The sequence below is a fragment of the Aedes aegypti genome, chromosome 2 (genome assembly GCF_002204515.2).
Source record: "Aedes aegypti strain LVP_AGWG chromosome 2, AaegL5.0 Primary Assembly, whole genome shotgun sequence".
Lineage (NCBI taxonomy): Eukaryota > Metazoa > Arthropoda > Insecta > Diptera > Culicidae > Aedes > Aedes aegypti.
Genome location: NC_035108.1, coordinates 215,545,098 through 215,563,117, shown reverse-complemented (window position 1 = coordinate 215,563,117; position 18,020 = coordinate 215,545,098). Strand labels below are relative to the sequence as shown.

Genomic DNA, 18,020 nt, shown 5'->3' with positions numbered 1-18,020 from the left:
TTGCGCACAATACTAATCATTTGTGAAAACTGATTTAGTGGTAACATGCCTACTTCTTACTTGTAAGATGAAACAATTTCTGGTTAAACCATTTCCGATTTTTTTGTTGGTTCTACATTTTACATATTTATCAGCAATTTTAATCAAACTTTCAAATGGAGCGTTAGTTTCTTGTTCAATGGGATGTTTTCTTCAAATGGGTTTAGTTGTAAGCATATTGGAAACATAAAGAAGTCGACCATTAAGGTTAATATTAAACTCGTCTCCCATATAAGGACAAACGTGTCCATTTATGAGCCCTCATTCCCATATCCTCTAAACGAGTTAAAATGCTTTTCAATTAAGTGAAGAAACAATTTATCCATACATTTGTGATAAACAATTTTGCGAAACTTCCCGTAATTGCTATTTTTCTTTCGTTAAACAAGAAAACATAGAAAAACAAGTGTTTTACTCATTTTGAATATATCGCAATTATTTGTGAAATTCATTCCAAATCTCAATACTGAAAGTTTGATTAAAATTGATAAAAAACATGTGAAATTTAGAACCGAAAAATAAAAAAATATCGGAAATAGTTTAACCAGAAATTGTTTCATCTTACAAGTAAGAAGCCGGCATGTTACCACTAAATCAATTTTCACAAATGATTAGTATTGTGCACAGAGTGAATCAAAAAGAGCTCATGCCTGCCTGAGCGGCTTTCGCAAAAAATGTAATAATGATGATTACTAAATTATTTGTTGCTATTTTATGTTATTCTGTAATTTTCCTAGGGATATTCCGAGGAAAATGAATGTCACGATAAGTAAACAATTATTAATGAGTACCTATCGAAATATTTAGAAATTGCAAATAACAATGTTATCACATTTTTTTACAGACATCGTCTCCTAATAAACCGACTAGCGCATGTAAGACCACTTACATGTCAGTGGCCAACCTATATAAGTTTTGTATTTCTGCTAAGAGTTTATTGAACCAACCAGCCCATATATTCACATCACATCACATCACAGACACATCAATTTTCCGTAGTCGTATCCTTGTTGAACTCAAATGTTACTGGATTGCATTGCTCATTGCTTTATTAAATGGAGCAAAAAAATAAATCATAATCAAGCGTCTTCTTGAACCTATAATAATTATTATATAATGAACCAGATGTGTGGAATAGAAAAATAAGTAGTATTTATATGGTGCACATCCTCGTATGCTTGTTTAATGATCGTTAACATTCCAAATTCATATATAAAAATGATGCCAATATTCTTCTGAAATGGTGCACATTTCCCTGAAGCGATCTAGGGCTAAAAAATATTGATTTGACTAATTCAATGGTTGAATAATTGAATTTGAAAATATATTGATATTTTGCTTATTACGCGTTTTTTGATGAAAAATGCAAAATTTTCAAACTTTGTCAAAAACTAACCCAGGGGTGCTGCAAACCATTTGAAAACGGCCTCTTTCTACACTTTTCTTTCACTTCAAGACCCATATAACCGCGTCCCTGATCCAGCCAAAAAAATTTTTTTGTCGAACAGTGTAATTATGGCATTACCAAAAACGATTCCGTTGTTAAAACTTTTATAAATATTTTGAAATCAGCAACATTTTCGAATTACTATGAAGAATGCAGAATTTCCTTACGGAATTGCCTACCTGTATGCGTATATCGCAGGTTAATGCCTTAAAAAGTAAGTGACTTGCAACAGTTTGGCCTTCATATTTGGCTTCAGGGGTCATCATTTCAGTAAGTAACGAAATAAAAAAAGACCGTTGTTTACTTGGATGATTAATGTTACCCCATATCAGTAAAAAAAATCTCATAAAACATTGTTAACAATTGTTTTGGACATGTTTAAGTCTAAATACAGTACAGCAGTCGCGAGCGATGGGTGCTAGTACTTGTTCTAAAATATAAAACTTGCAACATTTGCATTTCCATAAGAATGTTTTAATAAATATTCAAAAAAACGATCAATGTTACCCCTGAATTACGGTACTTAAATGTTACGGTCGAAAAAGTATGAGAGGGTGAAACGACATAAAGACCCACCTATTTGTTCTAGATGATGAGGATGTCGAAGTTGAAGAATGACTCAATCATCATCTGAGGCTGGTATCAATTCATGAAACTACTTCTTTCTGAGTTCATTTTTTTATATATTTAGATGGTTAAAGATTCCGAATTCCGAAGGGGTGAATCTTCTACGTTCTAAAATAAGCTTCTTGTTTCTGAAAAAACGTAGGAAATCAAAATGTCAGATGCGATGAAACCTGCTTACAGTTAAAATACGACTTTGGACCATAAATAATTTGATACACTAGATTATCGATGCATGGTCAAAACCAGAATCAATCAATCAGCTTAGCTTAGCATTTGATCAAAAGAAGGAAAAAACACTGATGAATGTGTTAGCTATTTGATATAGTAGTAAATTACCAAATGTAATTTCGGCCTAACGGCATTCGGCCTAACGACCTGCACCCATGAACAATAAGAAATAAATAAAAATCCGTGGGCTAAAATCTATCCAATTTACAGCAAATGGTCAAAGTGCATGAAAAACTGTTGCCTAGTGTGATTTGGGGCGTTAATACATCATTATATTTAATGTACGTAGATGGAGGGTTTTACTCCACATGTAACACTATTGCTAATCGCATATCTTCAAATTGGTGACTGATGATCTTAACGACGTGCCGGGTGGGCCTGAATTAATTTTCTTCTTTTCAAGCTAAAGATAATGAGATGCGTTTCGGATTCGTAACTTAGGTATTAGCTGCTGATTAGTTTTTATGTTAAAAGGATGTTGGAGTATTTTTATAGTCGACTACTGTAATTTTGCTTATCTTCTTCTTCTGATTATTTTTCTCTTTCCAAATTTTGTTGCAGAAAACAACAAATGTGATACAGATTTTTGTGTTGGTTTGTCAAGCGGAACGGCAAGTCTATCGAAAGGCGCTCCCAGCAGTCTACAAAACAGCGTCAAGGAGATAGGTAAGTTTATTATTAGGGACAAGATACGAGTATATTTGATTCTTATGGTGATTTCTGTTTCGACTCCAGATATGCTAGCCGACATGGAAACTGAATGTAAATGCCAGTGTCTCCCGCATCTGACTACCTATCGGGAAGACTTGGGTATCTGCGTAGATGACGTAAGAGGTAAGTTCTATAACTGTTCATTTCAAACCTCATCAAATGTTGCCTATTTGTTTGATATAAAACTTAATGCATATGAATATCGTTTCCCTTGAATAAATTTGTTTATAGATTCACAAGCCGCAAAAGTTCCTGTTGAATTGTTTAACTTATTGGAACTTTAATAGCACTTTGAAAATCATACAATACGCAAACCTACAAAACTAATTGCGAATAATGTTGAGCTATTTGAAGCCACTTCAACTCATAATTGAGATAGACGACGATAATCTTCGGTAACCAGTGTCGCGGTTCTACAAAAGTTCAACGCAATTTTCCATTGCATAATGCAGCTGGAACCATTTAGCCAAATTGCCTTCTTCTCGGTATAGCCTCGCGTTTAAAATATTGTAACCATCCACAAAGGTAAACAGAACAGTCCAAATAGATAGCAATGGACAATAAGCTACACCTGTTTCCCAGTTTTCATTCAGTGATCTCATTCATATGCTCGAATGATCACAGCCTCCAGCTTGGCCGGAAGATTAAATATGATGATGCACATCAATCATGACCCTCTCCCGTCATTGAGACAAAAGTCCACCACAACACGAAAGCAGGCGCACACCCATTTCAGCCGCCCAACCCGAGTAGAAGTGGATAACAAAATAATGATAAAATTAGAACAATTTTTGCTATCGTGTTTAGTTTTACCATTATGAGGTTATTCATATATGACATTCAATATCACGTCAGTAGCAAAACATGCAATTATGCACCGCCAAAGTTTGCAAGGTCGACGTAAGCACCACTTTGATTTTGAGCATATTTTCGTTATAGGTACAAACGACAACTGACGAATGCTTCAAGATTTTTTCCACTCAGATATTTAGAAGATGTTTAGAGCATACGCCATATTGATGTGAAATTATGGTATTTACAATCGTACGCTGAATAATGTAGTTAGCTTGCTGAAATTGTCATTGGCGCTTTTGCCAACTTTACGAACAGTAGTCGACGTTCGGTTTTCGAGTTATATTTTTTTTTCTTTCAAAAAGTGTCTGAAAACCCAAGATATTAGTTTTACTATCAATTAAGTAATACTATTTCGTGAGTAGGAGATACATTATACTTTCACATGCACTAGAAGAAAAACGAGAGATAAAAAACAACAAATGAAAATGAGAGTTTTAACAACTAAATTTACCCTTATCTTGATCCACATGCGAAAAACTCATTCAGGTATTATTTTTCAATAAAAAAAAACTTATTATGTAAATTTATTTTGTCTTTATTATTGTTGCTGATTAGTTATAATAAGAATAAGAAAATTCTATTGACACAGGATTGTTATTTTGTTATTCAATTTCTTATTTAAAACAAACAAATAACAAATTTTGTCATTCAAACATTCTGTTTTAATGGTAAAATATGATGTTCATTTGCAATTTTCCCCGACCAGGGAATGAACAGAAGCACATTCTAAACCACCGTCAACATACTCATTTCACGTATTTATCTGACTGGAGCCATCGCATCAAAACGAAACCTAGTGAGCATGCTCGAAAATCAATTATAGAGCTCAGAGGTATAGCCCTGCCCCACACATCAGATCAAATCGGTAGCTGTGGTTTTTACGTCGATGCTAAACTATTCCCCCTTGCTCTGAAGCTCAGTGCTTGATAGCCATTCATCGGCGCTGGCTGTTACATTATGGCGACGAACGGACTATTGAAACCATGCATGATCCATGACGAATCGCTCATCATTGCCGGCCATCAGCTATGAAGCGTTCTGATGAATCAGTCGAGGTTGTTCCATTCGCTGTGGACGGATATGAAGTTGGATTATTTTGCTTCAAACCTTCAATTGATAAATACCCTAACCGACCATTAAGCGTTGTGTGTTTTAAAATGGGTAATTCTTACACTCAGTTGGATAAAATACATTACTTTTGATTCATATTGTTTACTGTATCTCAATTTGTAAACAAATGCTATGAAAAATTTGTACACGGTAATACAAGCAATGTACACGGTAGGGCCTTCCTTAGCCGAGTGGTTAGAGTCCGCGGTTACAAAGCAAAGCCATGCTGAAGGTGTCTGGGTTCGATCCCCGGTCGGTCCAGGAACTTTTTGTAATGGAAATTTCCTGGATTTCCCTAGGCATAGAGTATAATCGTACCTGCCACCTGCGAAAAATGGCAACTTTGGCAAAGAAAGCTCTCAGTTAATAACGGTGGAAGTTCTCATAAGAACACTAAGCTGAGAAGCAGGCTCTGTCTCAGTGAGGACCGTAATGCCAAGAAGAAGGAGAAGAACACGGTGAAAAAATAATAAAAGTTGATTCATTTTGAAACTGTTTTTGAAGATAGGTTGTGCTTCTTCTTAACAACAAGGCGATGACGAATATCGATAAACGACGCCATTTTGAAATCCAAGGGTGTGCCCTACAGTTCTAGAAAATCCATGAAAACCCATGCAATACGTGTATTTTCGGAACGAGCACGACGAGGAAATGACAAAGTTTAATATCCGACGCCATTTTGAAATCCTTGACCTCTGGTTTTGGAAAATCGTTGAAAACTCATGCAATATGGGTGATTTTGGAACCGGCATGACGAGAGGGTGACGCAAATCAAAATCCGACGCCATTTTGAAATCCAAAATAGCGACCTCCGGTTTGGGATAACCATTAAATGGTACAATATGGGTATTTTCGGAACGGACACGACGAAAAGATGATGGAAACCGATGTCCGACGCCATTTTGAAACCCAAGACGGTGACCTCCTGTTTGGGAAAATGTTTTTTTTTTATTTCATAGACATAAATCAGTCTATCTTTTAAACCAAAATTGACAATCTTCGGTCCTTTGTAAATTGATTTTCGAAACTACGCTTATAGCATAGTAAAGCATCTCATATCGAATAATTAACTTCAATCAAAAGTACAATTAGCACACTTCTTCTTTTCTTCTTTTCTGGCGTTACGTCCCCACTGGGACAGAGCCTGCTTCTCAGCTTAGTGTTCTTATGAGCATTTCCACAGTTATTAACTGAGAGCTTACTATGCCAATGACCATTTTTGCATGCGTATGTCGTGTGGCAGGTACGAAGATACTCTATGCCCTGGGAAGTCGAGAAAATTTCCAACCCGAAAAGATCCTCGACCGGTGGGATTCGAACCCACGACCCTCAGCTTGGTCTTGCTGAATAGCTGCGCGTTTACCGCTACGGCTATTTGGGCCACAATTAGCACACACAATCAGCGAAAAGACCAAAAGTCGTAACCTTGGATTCCAAAATGACATCGTGCATCCATTTTCGTAATCACCTCTTCATGCCCGTTCTGAAAATATTCATATTGTATGGGTTTTCAACAATATTCTCAAAACGGACATCGTCATCTTAGGTCTAAAAATGATGTCAGACATCGATTTCCGTCATCTCCTAGTCGAAACCGTTCCGAAAATTTCCATATTGCAAGGGCTTTCAACGGTTTCACCAAACCGAAGGTCGTTATCTTTGATTTAAAAATGGCGTCGGAAACCGATTTTCATCATTCTCCAGTCGTGCACGTTCTGAAAGCTCCAATATTTCATGGGCGTTGAACGATTTTCCCTAACCGATGTTCGTCATCTTGAATATCAAAATAGCGCCGGATATCAATTTTCGTATATTGCATTCAATTTTCCAAAATCGGAGGCCGCCATAGGCCGGAGATTGGTTTCCTAAAAAACTGAAATTTTTATATATTTTTCATGTAAAAACAATTTGTTTTTTCAGAGTTCTAATTTATTTCTGAAAAGTTGAAATCTTATGCTTTCATTCCATAAAAAAGAGTGAAAATCGGTTAAGCTGTTCAAAAGATATGATTTTTCTAAACATTTAAAAATCTGATGCGCTGAGACCTACAGACTGCAGTGTGTGCCGATGAAAAATGACTGATTTTTTATTTTCAAAAATATATATCTCAAAAACTAAAAAGACATACATCGCTGAAAGCTTGACAGTAAACGTAAAATTTTCTGAACTTTCAAGAAAAAATGAGAGCCGCAATAGCCCCCTTGGTCCCGAGGCTTTCGAAACACGAAAAAACGGAAATTTATGATTTTTTCTCATGTAAAAAAAATAATTTTTTGTTAACTTTTTAATATACCTTGAAAAGTCAAATTTTTTAGCTTTTGTTTCGTTCTGCCCCAAAGTTTTGGTTCGTTCTGTTTCGTCCATTTAGCATTTTACACAAGTACTGGTTTTGAATACTTCCTTAAAATGAATATTTTACGTAGAACAACAAGTTTTTCTGATATTATATTTGATTCGGTCATAGAAAATATTGTATACTACTGTGTTAAGTTACAAGTTTCTAGTAAAAAACAGTGCAAACTTGAAAATGGAACGATTTGCGTTCCTAAGGCCTCGAGTTATCCGTAGAAAATTTCTGGCTTTATTCCTGATCCTTGGTAGTTGTCGTCAGTTTCTTAGTAAGATCTTCAAAAATCTTGGATGTTCCTTGAAAAACTATTGACGAAACAAAAAAACGAAATATATCATTGTTTCTACTTAAACCACTGGCGAAATCTTCTCCAATCTTCAGCAGTTCTTGTTAGTTGACTCCCAAAAATCCCATTAGCAAGTTCAAAGGCGATGCTCAGTAGATACAAAAACCATAATTGAAAATTTTCTTGACAAAAACTTCACAGAATCTGGCGGAGCTTTGGGAATACGTGAAAAAATTGAAATCTCATTATATTAAGGTGAAGATGAATCGAAGCCAAAGTTTAAATTTTCAACAGCACGGATCTGGAGAACCAAATTTCCGTTTAAGCTGAAAGCTTAATCGATTGGTCACTAGCTGGTGATGGCCAATCGATTAGGTTTTCAGCTCAATCAAATGTTTGGTTCTCCAGATCCGTGCTCTTGAAAATTTCAACTTTGGCTTCAATTCATCTTCACCTTAACATTAAACTGTTCTAGTGTGGTTCTCAAAGGAATTTTCATTGTACCATCGGAGTACCAGAAGCCGCTGATGCCCATATTTACGCTCACTATAAGACCAGTGGATTACAACAGAATTATTACAGAGTTTGTTACTTAGATAGGACGTTTTATTGTAACAAAATATGTTATAATTTTGACTGGTAAAATAACAAAAAATATAACTAAGTTTACATTAAATCAAGTTAAAACAATATATGTTTAGTTTGCTCATAATAAAATCTTAAAAAATAAATACCGGAATGTTAACAGATGCGGTAACAAAGGCAATAAAAACATTTTCATGGAAGTTTTTCAAATTCACTTTAATTTACTGCTGATTGTATATACCTTGAACTACATTGTGACGTAAAAAAAGTGTAAATCGACTAAAAAATTATTTTTGAATCAATTTTTTATCTTAATATTTGTCTTGAATGAGTGAAATCTCGATGTACTGAAATTATTTTTGACAAATCTCTTGCTTCCAAACAACATGATTATTGTCGGATTTTGTCAATACCCTTCTTAAAATTCCTTATCAAGCTTTTATAAAGTTGTTGGGTAGACTCCTGACACGATTCTTAACCCGAGTGAAAGAAAAATTACTAAAACTCTAAAAATCTGAATACATAACAGATTTTAATATTTTTTGTCAGTATACCCGTACACATATCTAGTTTCTAAAAGTGGTCAAAGGTCTCGGGAATGTTCCTGTGGCCAGAGTTTTTGCGGTGGATCACTGGGTCAGGTCTGGTGGCAAGGGTTCTGTGCTTCTGTGCCCTGTAGGCAAATTCCAAGTCACATTTAATTTCCAGAACCGACTATAATGTGGCCACTATATCAAGGAGTTTTAAGAAAAACGCATCAGCGTAAATCTTCTGATAAACGATTTATTTGGATAACCATGTCTCCTGTATTTGATTGATACTACAAATGACCATTTTCAGGTCCCCGGGACGCCTCAAATTTATGATAAAGTGAACAATTTGTATCTCAACATCCGTGTCAAACTAATGGGATGGCATTTAGTAAACTATTGTTTTAGATTTCAATTTTTAGAAAATTGAAACGGTTTAGTATCCAGCAAATCTTGAACCGGTTCTTCAGGGCATTCAGTCCGAGTGAGCGCATCCGGTACACTCTAAACGTTGCAAAACTATTCATTTATAATGTTGAATATCAGATCTTAATGATTTTTGCAAATTAAAATGATTGCCATTGGAAATAAATAAAGATAATTTGGCATGCGCAGAGAATTCAAAATAAAATTTTGAAAATGATTCTGAAGCTTCCTCCCTGGTATATATAGTACCAATGAATTATATAGAATATCCAATCTTGAAACATTGGAACAAATGTCAAATAAAATAATAAATATTTCAGGCAAAAATCATTACAATCTTCTATTGCCACGATTAATGCGTTATATGTTTAGGTTAAGTTAGGTTAAGTATATTCGAAGCGTTTTTTTCTCTTATAAGCAGGTGAAATCAACTCACATGTAAAAAATCTGAACTGCTACGGCAAATGATGTGATATGTTGTTAACAAAATGTTAATAGAATCTTAGATTTATTTTACCAAATTAGTATGATAATACACAGAACACCTAAATATATAAAAAAGGAATGTTTAGAATGATACTAATAAAGAAATAAAAAAAAATATAATTTGGCATGTCCCAAAAAATCACCTTTTTTCACCCGACTTGACCCAGTGACCCAACGCTATAGCTTCGGCTACAGGAGTATTCCCGAGTTCCTCTGGCCACTTTTATAAACTAGACACGTTGGCCAGTATACTAACAAAAATTATTTAAATCCGTTAAGTATTCGCAGAGCGGTGAAGGTTTTAGTATGTTTGCTTTCAATCAGGCCTATACGGGTTAATGGATCAAGATATTTTACTGAATTTGTCGGTTAACTTTTATGAATTAAGGGGGTCCGTAGCCTTGAGGTTACGCTTTCGCTTCATAAGCGGAAGGTCATGGGTTCAATTCCCAGCCCCTCCTCAAAAAACCCGCCCAGCCACCAGAAGACTCCGCACAGAGGACCGTGCTTTGGGGAGCACATCCAACCTCTGTCAGTATCAGATGGTGACTGAGACAAACAGACCCTCTTCGAAGGCAATAAGCCTCAAACGACTCAGGAACACGGCAAAAATGAACCACCACAACAGCAATGGACTATGGCTTATATGGAGATTGATTGGACTAACAGCAGAGCACTCTCCTACCTGCTCGGTGTGAGAGTAAAAGAGTAGAAGAGAGTGAAAATAGATGTAAATATAGACTAGTTGAAAATAGATCTGTATCGGTAAAGAAGCTACAGATGAACTATGATTCCGGCATAATGGTGACCACGAGCACAGAGTGCCTTTCAAATAAACATAAGGAAAAAACTGTTATGAATTACAGGTGTTACTTTTGGGTGGTATGTCAAAAATATCTATTAACCCGTATAGGCCTAAGTGTAAGCAAAAATACTAAAACCCTCATCGCTCAGCGAACGTTTAACGGATTCAAATATGTTTTTGTCAGTATACTGGCCCACATATCTAGTTACTAAAAGTGGCCAAGGGATCTCGGGAATGTTCCTGTGGTCGGAGATATTCTGGTGGGTGACTGGGTCAGGTCGGGTAAAAAAGGGCCAAGTGTACCAAGCCAAGTTGTTTTTATTTATTTGCAATGGCAATCATTTTAATTTGCATAAATCATTGAAATCTGCTATTCAACATTATAAATGAAGAGGTAAGCACCGTTTTGAATGTACTGGATGTGGCCACTCGGGCTTAATGCCCTAAAGAACCGGCTATAGGTTTGTTGGATACTAAACCGTTTCAATTCTCTAACAGTAGAGATTAAACATAATAATTTACTGAAATGCGTTCCCATGAGCTTGACACATAAATTTTAGGCATCCTGGGGACCCAAAATGGATATTTCAAGGGTCAAACAAATACAGGACACAAGATTATCCAATTCAATCGGTTTTCAAAAGGTTAACGCTGATGCGTTTTTCTTAAAATTCCTTGATATAGGGAGCCGAATCCTATTTTTGGCACTTTTGATTCACTTCGGCAGTGGGTTTTTTTGAAAGCTACAGAGCTCATATTAAGCCACAATATGCGTCGCACTGAAGCGTTTCTAATTGCAAAGTTTCAAACAATTCGGCCAAGAAAACCCCCCCATGCCAAAGTGAATCATGGAAGTGCCCAAGTAGCTCTGCACCCTAGTGGCCACATTATAGCCGATTCAGGAAATTATCTGTAACTTGAAATTTGCCTACCTCCAGGGGCACATAAGTACAGCATCCTTTTCAGCCGACCTGACCCAGTAACCCACTTGAATAACTCCGGACACATAGCGAGTGGTAAACATCTGATCCATTGTCAAGTGGCCCAAAAACTAACCTGCACAGAAAAAAATATTTAATTTTTAATGTGATGTAAATTGAAGTCTACTGTAAAAATAATTCAAATTCGTGTGTTGTTACAGCATCATGTAAATTTAAATGAATATACATTCAATTTTCAACTTTAAATGGTTGAATATTACATGATCGTGTAAATTTAAAGTGAATTCGATTGAAAAATAATGGATTGTTCGTTGAAATTTAGGTTTATTTTGATGCTCCAAATATGTGCATGAAAATAAACTTAAATTTACAACATATTTTTAGCTGTGTGGTATTCTCCAACGAAAGACTTCTGAAGCGGTCTTAAGCGCTTAAACAGGATGGTAACTCTAGCCTGTGGAATAAGAGGCCTTCCTTAGCCTAGTGGTGACGTCTTCGGTCACAAATCAGACATGCCCGGTCGGTCCAGGATCTTTCTCTACATCGTGTCTGCCATATGGTATACGATCTCGGAAATGGCAACTTACGCAAAGATAGCTCTCAGCTAATAATTGTGGAAGCGCTCATTGAGAACTAAACTGAGAAGCAGGTTCTGTCCTAGTGAGGACGTAGTGCCAAGAAGAAGAAGTGTTTTGATTTCTTCGTAAGACTGAAAAGTCGTTAAATCAAAAAGTTCAACAACAGTCGTATTCTAATTCACATGACATTGCAAGTTCAATATCCTTATCACATTCTCTAGTGAAAATTTGTGCTGGAAATGTGTAGGAACATCTCTTTGCTTGAATTTATTTGACGTCACTGAATCGTACGGTTAATTCCGGAATTTTATTTAGAGAATCAATCTTACTCAATCGATTGCAAGTCGCTTGATTACTCTTTCGATTAAGATACAATGGAGAAATTATTTTTAGAATGAACATTTCCAAATTTATAGCTCACAACTGCGTGTTTCATTCAATTCACTCCTTCCGAGATACTCACTGACCTGCAGCGTCCATATTTTGAATTAGTTCTGCCCTAAAAATAATGCCGAAAAATAATGTGCGAAACAGCATCTACACATTATATTTTTTGCGCACTCCTCGTCAAAGATGGTGATGATGATGATGTATCCCATAACGATTGAAAAACACGGACAGGTTCCGTTAATCCTCCGTAATACTTTCGCAGATCGCCGCCTAGATTAAATTTCCATCCCCGAAACAACAAACACCAAACGTAATCAAATTTTGCTTCATAGATCGTTAAATTTGCCAAACGGCGGCAGGCAGCGACCTAAGGTAGGACCGTAAAAAGAAAAATTACGGCTGCACACGTGCTCATCACAACACACACGGAGCCGTAAAAATTGAACCCACTTCTGGTCTTGAGCTGTTAGCTCTTGCCCTGACCCTAGCGAGTGAGTCTTTAAAAATTTAATTAGACATTGTAGGAAGTAAACTCATTTTGCTTCTTGGTGGACTACGAGATTTTCAATTTAGTGGTGCCATACTGTGCCGCCGTTTTTTGACGGAAATAGGATGAGTACAATACTGAATTTGCGGTAGAATTTTAGATGTGGTTGATAGAACAGTTTCAGTACCCTGATAGTTAAATCAAGAAAATGTATGAATTACCGAGTATCTTCGTTTTTTTCAAGATCATTCCAGGGCATAGAACATTGTAATTTTGGCAGTATATTTCCAGGAAGCTGTGACAATTTGCTTTATATTAGCTCGAAACCAGTTTTGCAGTTTTCAAAACTTCCAAATCATTCAAGGATAATTATAATTGCGAGAAGAGCACGACATCAAAATTAATCATCTAATTGGTCGGCGTTAAGTCAGAGGGGACCAAGTACAAAATTTGAGAAAATTGGATTATTCTCTCATTAGATGCGAAATTACCTTACCTCCGTTTCACTTTGACCAGATTTGATGAATGCTGTAAACTGCAGGAGATATGTAACAAATTTACTTTGGATGATCAATAGAATCGATAAAAGTGTGCAGTCAGAGAGGACCAAGTGCTTATTACCATGACAGCGAGAATGATCAGCGTGCTACGGAATGTGCGGAAATGAAAAACATTTCAAGAGAATTGTCAGATTTTTCGACATCGAATGATTCTTCTACTTATCCACCAATAAAAATTAATAAATATAACTTAATTCGATGCATTTGATTTTGATTTTTGACCATTTACCACATATCGATGGGTGGTCAGAAATTGCAACTATTTCTGTGCAGACAGAGCGAACCAAGTGTTGAAAAGCAATAAACTGATTGATTACTGCATTTTTTTGAGTCAATTTCAGAGTCCGATAGAAGTTTATGGTAGTTCTATCGTGTATGTATGAAATGAGCTAGAACCCGCTTATTGGACCAATATATTTTGGTCGGTATTCAAGATTTTCACTTGGTCCACTCTGACTGAACACATATTTGAATATTGCTGGTCTTCCATGCAATGACACTGCAATTCCTAAATTTTAAAGCTATCGTAATGCCACTGATTTCGGTATTGACGATATGGATTTGAGGAATTTACGATACTGGTGTCGAAGTGTCTTGATAATCTGCTAATCTTAGAGGTATGCACCCAGTTTGACCATTGAAGCATTAAGTGATTATTATTTTCCTAGAAATTGTTCAGTCAGAGTGAACCAACTCACTGAACGGTGGTGTTTAGTTCAGTCAGAATGGACCAAGTACACATAGTCCATCAAAAAATTGTTCTATCAGAGATTTGGATTATGATTTTTCATGATTGTCACTTCACATTATATTGTTTGAAAGTAACACAAAGTTGTGCAGAAATATTGTACCAAAATTAAAACGAGTTCAAAAATTACAGAGCATTCGACTTTAAATCCATTTTTCACAAAATATGAAAAATGTCACTTGGTCCACTCTGACTTAACGCCGACCAATTTGTAATAAAAAATAAAGAGGTTTTGTGCCTCTTTGAGAAAGATTTCCGATAAAAAACACTCAAAGGGGTTTTTCCCTCTTTCAAAATTCTAGTAAAAATAAATAATAATAATAATAATAATAATAATAATAATAATAATAATAATAATAATAATAATAATAATAATAATAATAATAATAATAATAATAATAATGATAATAATAATAATAATAATAATAATAATAATAATAATAATAATAATAATAATAATAATAATAATAATAATAATAATAATAATAAAGTCATCAGGCTGATGCAACACGCGATGGGGATGTGGAGCACATCCCTACACATTACCGACGGTACAGCTGTGTTACGGTCCAGGACTCTCAGCATCAGGAGGGGGATTTTTCAAGGCGATACCTTTAGTCCGCTGTGGTTTTGCCTGGCCATGAACCCCCTCAGCAAAGCACTCAACCAATGCAACTATGGCTACCAACTGAAAAGTGGGGAAAGGAGCACAAGAGTTACCCACACCTTCTATATGGACGACCTGAAGCTATTTGCGGAATCAGTGCAGAGGCTGCATCAGCTGTTGCAGCTAGTTACGACATTCAGTAACGACATCCGGATGGAGTTTGGTATTGACAAATGCAGGTCAATTCATCTACGTCGGGGTCAAGTTATGGATGCCAGCTGTTTCCGCGTCAACGAGCAGGAGGAGATTCGGAATATGGTTGAAGGCGAAACGTATAAATACCTTGGATTCCTGCAACTTAGAGGTATTCGCCATACGATGATCAAGAAGGAGCTGCAGGAAAAGTTTTTGTCACGTGTCAACTGTATTCTGAAGAGCTTTCTGTCTGCCGGCAACAAGGTGAAGGCGATCAACACGTTTGCTGTGCCCCTGTTGACGTATAGTTTCGGGGTGGTAAAGTGGACCAAGACTGACTTGGAGGCGATAGAACGAGCAGTACGAGTGGCGTTCACCAAGCACCGAATGCGCCACCCAAAATCGTCCATTGAGAGAGTCACCCTGCCACGTGCAGCAGGAGGAAGAGGCGTCACCGATATCCAGGCACTATGTGTCTCCCAGATCCAGCAGCTGCGGGCATATTTCGTAGAAAGCCAGAACCGCCACGAAATTTACCGCACTGTATGCGAAGCTGACCACGGCTTCAGCGCCCTGCATCTGGCGCAGGAGGATTACCAGCTGAACTGCGACATCAAAACTGTCGATGAGATGATCGCAATGTGGAAGCAGAAGGAGTTGCATGGAACGCACCCCCATCAACTGGAGCTCGAGCACATCGATAAGGTGGCGTCAAACACGTGGCTGGTGCGGGGTGACCTCTTCTCAGAAACAGAAGGTTTCATGGTAGCCATCCAGGACCGGGTAATTGCGACGAAGAACTATCGGCACTACATATTGCACGAAGACGTGGAGGACCGCTGTAGGAAGTGCAATTCAGTAGGGGAGACTATCGAGCATGTCGTTGCCGGCTGTTCAGTACTAGCTGGATCAGCCTACCTCGATCGTCACAACGAAGTTGCCAAGATTGTGCATCAACAGCTTGCCCTTAAGCACAACTTGGTGGATCGATTTGTGCCCTACTACAAGTACCTGCCTGACCCGGTTCTGGAAAATAGTTGCATAAAGCTGTACTGGGATCGCGAGATCATAACGGACGTCCTCATCCGTGCCAACCGCCCCGACATTGTAGTCTACGACAAAAGGATGAAACGAGTTACACTCATCGACATCGCTGTACCGCTGGACCACAATGTCCAATCAACGTTCTCTAACAAGATAGCGAAGTACCACGACTTGGCGGAGGAGTTGAAGCAGATGTGGCACCTAGAGGACGTCCGTATAGTTCCGGTAGTCCTCTCAGCGACCGGAATTGTCCCGAAATCTCTCCTAAGGTCCCTAGACGAGCTGGAATTGAAGAAGGACCTACACAGCATCCAAAAAGCGGTGATTCTTGGAACCTGCAGCATAGTTAGACGGTTCCTGAACCACCACAACTGAGAAGCTCATCCAGCAGACTCATTAGGATAAGTAAAACCGACCAATGAGATCCACAGAGCCTAATCCCCTTTGGCATACAGATTGCCCGGGGTAGGTGAAAGTTTCCAGCATTTTTTTGCTGAGAAGTGCCAAAACTCTATAATAATAATAATAATAATAATAATATTTATAGGTGGGAGCTCAGGCAACATAACTCCTGGGCGTCCATGAAAAACCACCATCTTGAGTAGGTTGGAGCTTGAGGTAAAATATCCTGGGCGTCCATGTAAAACCACCCTCGGCGAGCAGCGGCGCTTGAACCAAGCTATTAAGCACTGTAATTGGAGGAAATGCCAATGCAGAACCCGTAGCTTCCGGGAATGAAAGCAAACCCAGCAATGGAGACACGATCAATGAGGAATAGAAGAATGCGATCGCCCGAGGAGGGAGCCCCTACTGGAGCTGGTCCTGGGACGGGGGACAGAGCGAGCGGCCAGCGGCTGGAAGAGGATAATGTGCAAGAGCGGCCTTCCAGTCAACGGGCACAGCCCGTACCGCGAACGCAAAACAGAAACGGCAGCAGCAGAAATCACCAAGGCCATGTTGCACCTACCGATGTTGCTGTGGCTGATAGACGTCAGTCACTCACGTTGGCAGGCGGCCGACGGCAGCGGATCATGTGGACGAGGGAGATGAATATGTATGTGATTCGCTGCTACTATGTCTGCACAAGGATGGAGACGGACATGTCTGGCAGATCAGGGATGCTGGAGATGTTCAACGAGCGATTTCCTCGCTTTGCGCGCCAGCTTGACTTGAACAAGCTGTACACACGGCAGCGTGCAATTATGTCTCATAATATGCTCACCGCTGCAGAAGTGGAGTACATCAAGCTGGAAGTGCAGAGGGAGATAGGAGAGGAGGGGACAAGATCGAGCGATACGTCGAGAAGGAGTTCTGTTGGGCTGGATGCACCGATCACGAGTGAGAGTCGTGATTCACCTGCACCCACTGCTCCAGGACCGACAGCGGATATGCAACGACAGCAATTACGAGACGAACTAGCACTCCATATGGGCACAGCAGTTACGCAGTTCCGTGGGACAGACCCCATGTCCCGGCACCGGATACCAAAGCTGCGGTATTCCTACCGGCTGACGAGTGCAGTAAGCATCCTAAATCAGGATATTTTGCCACAGTACTTGGAAGCCGTGGAGAACCTTGAGGATCTGCAGTTTATCGTGTATTCAGCTGCAATAGCTGTAGTTAAGACGTTGGGATTGCGAACGCGCCCGCAAGGAGAAGATGGCACACGCCCCAACGCACAGAAACCCGTATGGATGCGACGCCTTGAGAGCCGAATCGCAACACTGCGATCAAAGGTTGGTCGATTAACGCAGTACAAGCAGGGGAATCGATCAACGAGGCTGGTTCGTCATGTTGCTGAAATTGTTAGGCCCGCAGAGCTCCGAGATCTCAGAGAAGTCGACATTACTGAGATCCTCGACACCCATGTACAGCGGTTGAGTGCTCTTGCGAAACGATTGCGACGTTATGGAGAATGTTCGAAGCGGAAGGAACAAAACCGGATGTTCAACATAAACGAGAGGGAGTTCTACAACCGCATCCGA

At 38.5% G+C, this 18,020-nt stretch overlaps 1 protein-coding gene across 1 annotated transcript in view; it reads left to right on the top strand.

Moving 5' to 3' along the window:
* Positions 1 to 18,020, top strand: part of LOC110676375 — a 242,338-nt gene that overhangs the window by 64,192 nt on the left and 160,126 nt on the right. Inside the window, exons 3-4 of the mRNA XM_021843962.1 lie at positions 2,903 to 3,007; positions 3,077 to 3,175. Of these exons, the coding sequence (XP_021699654.1) occupies positions 2,903 to 3,007; positions 3,077 to 3,175 (204 nt within the window). The remainder of the gene's footprint in view (positions 1 to 2,902; positions 3,008 to 3,076; positions 3,176 to 18,020) is intronic.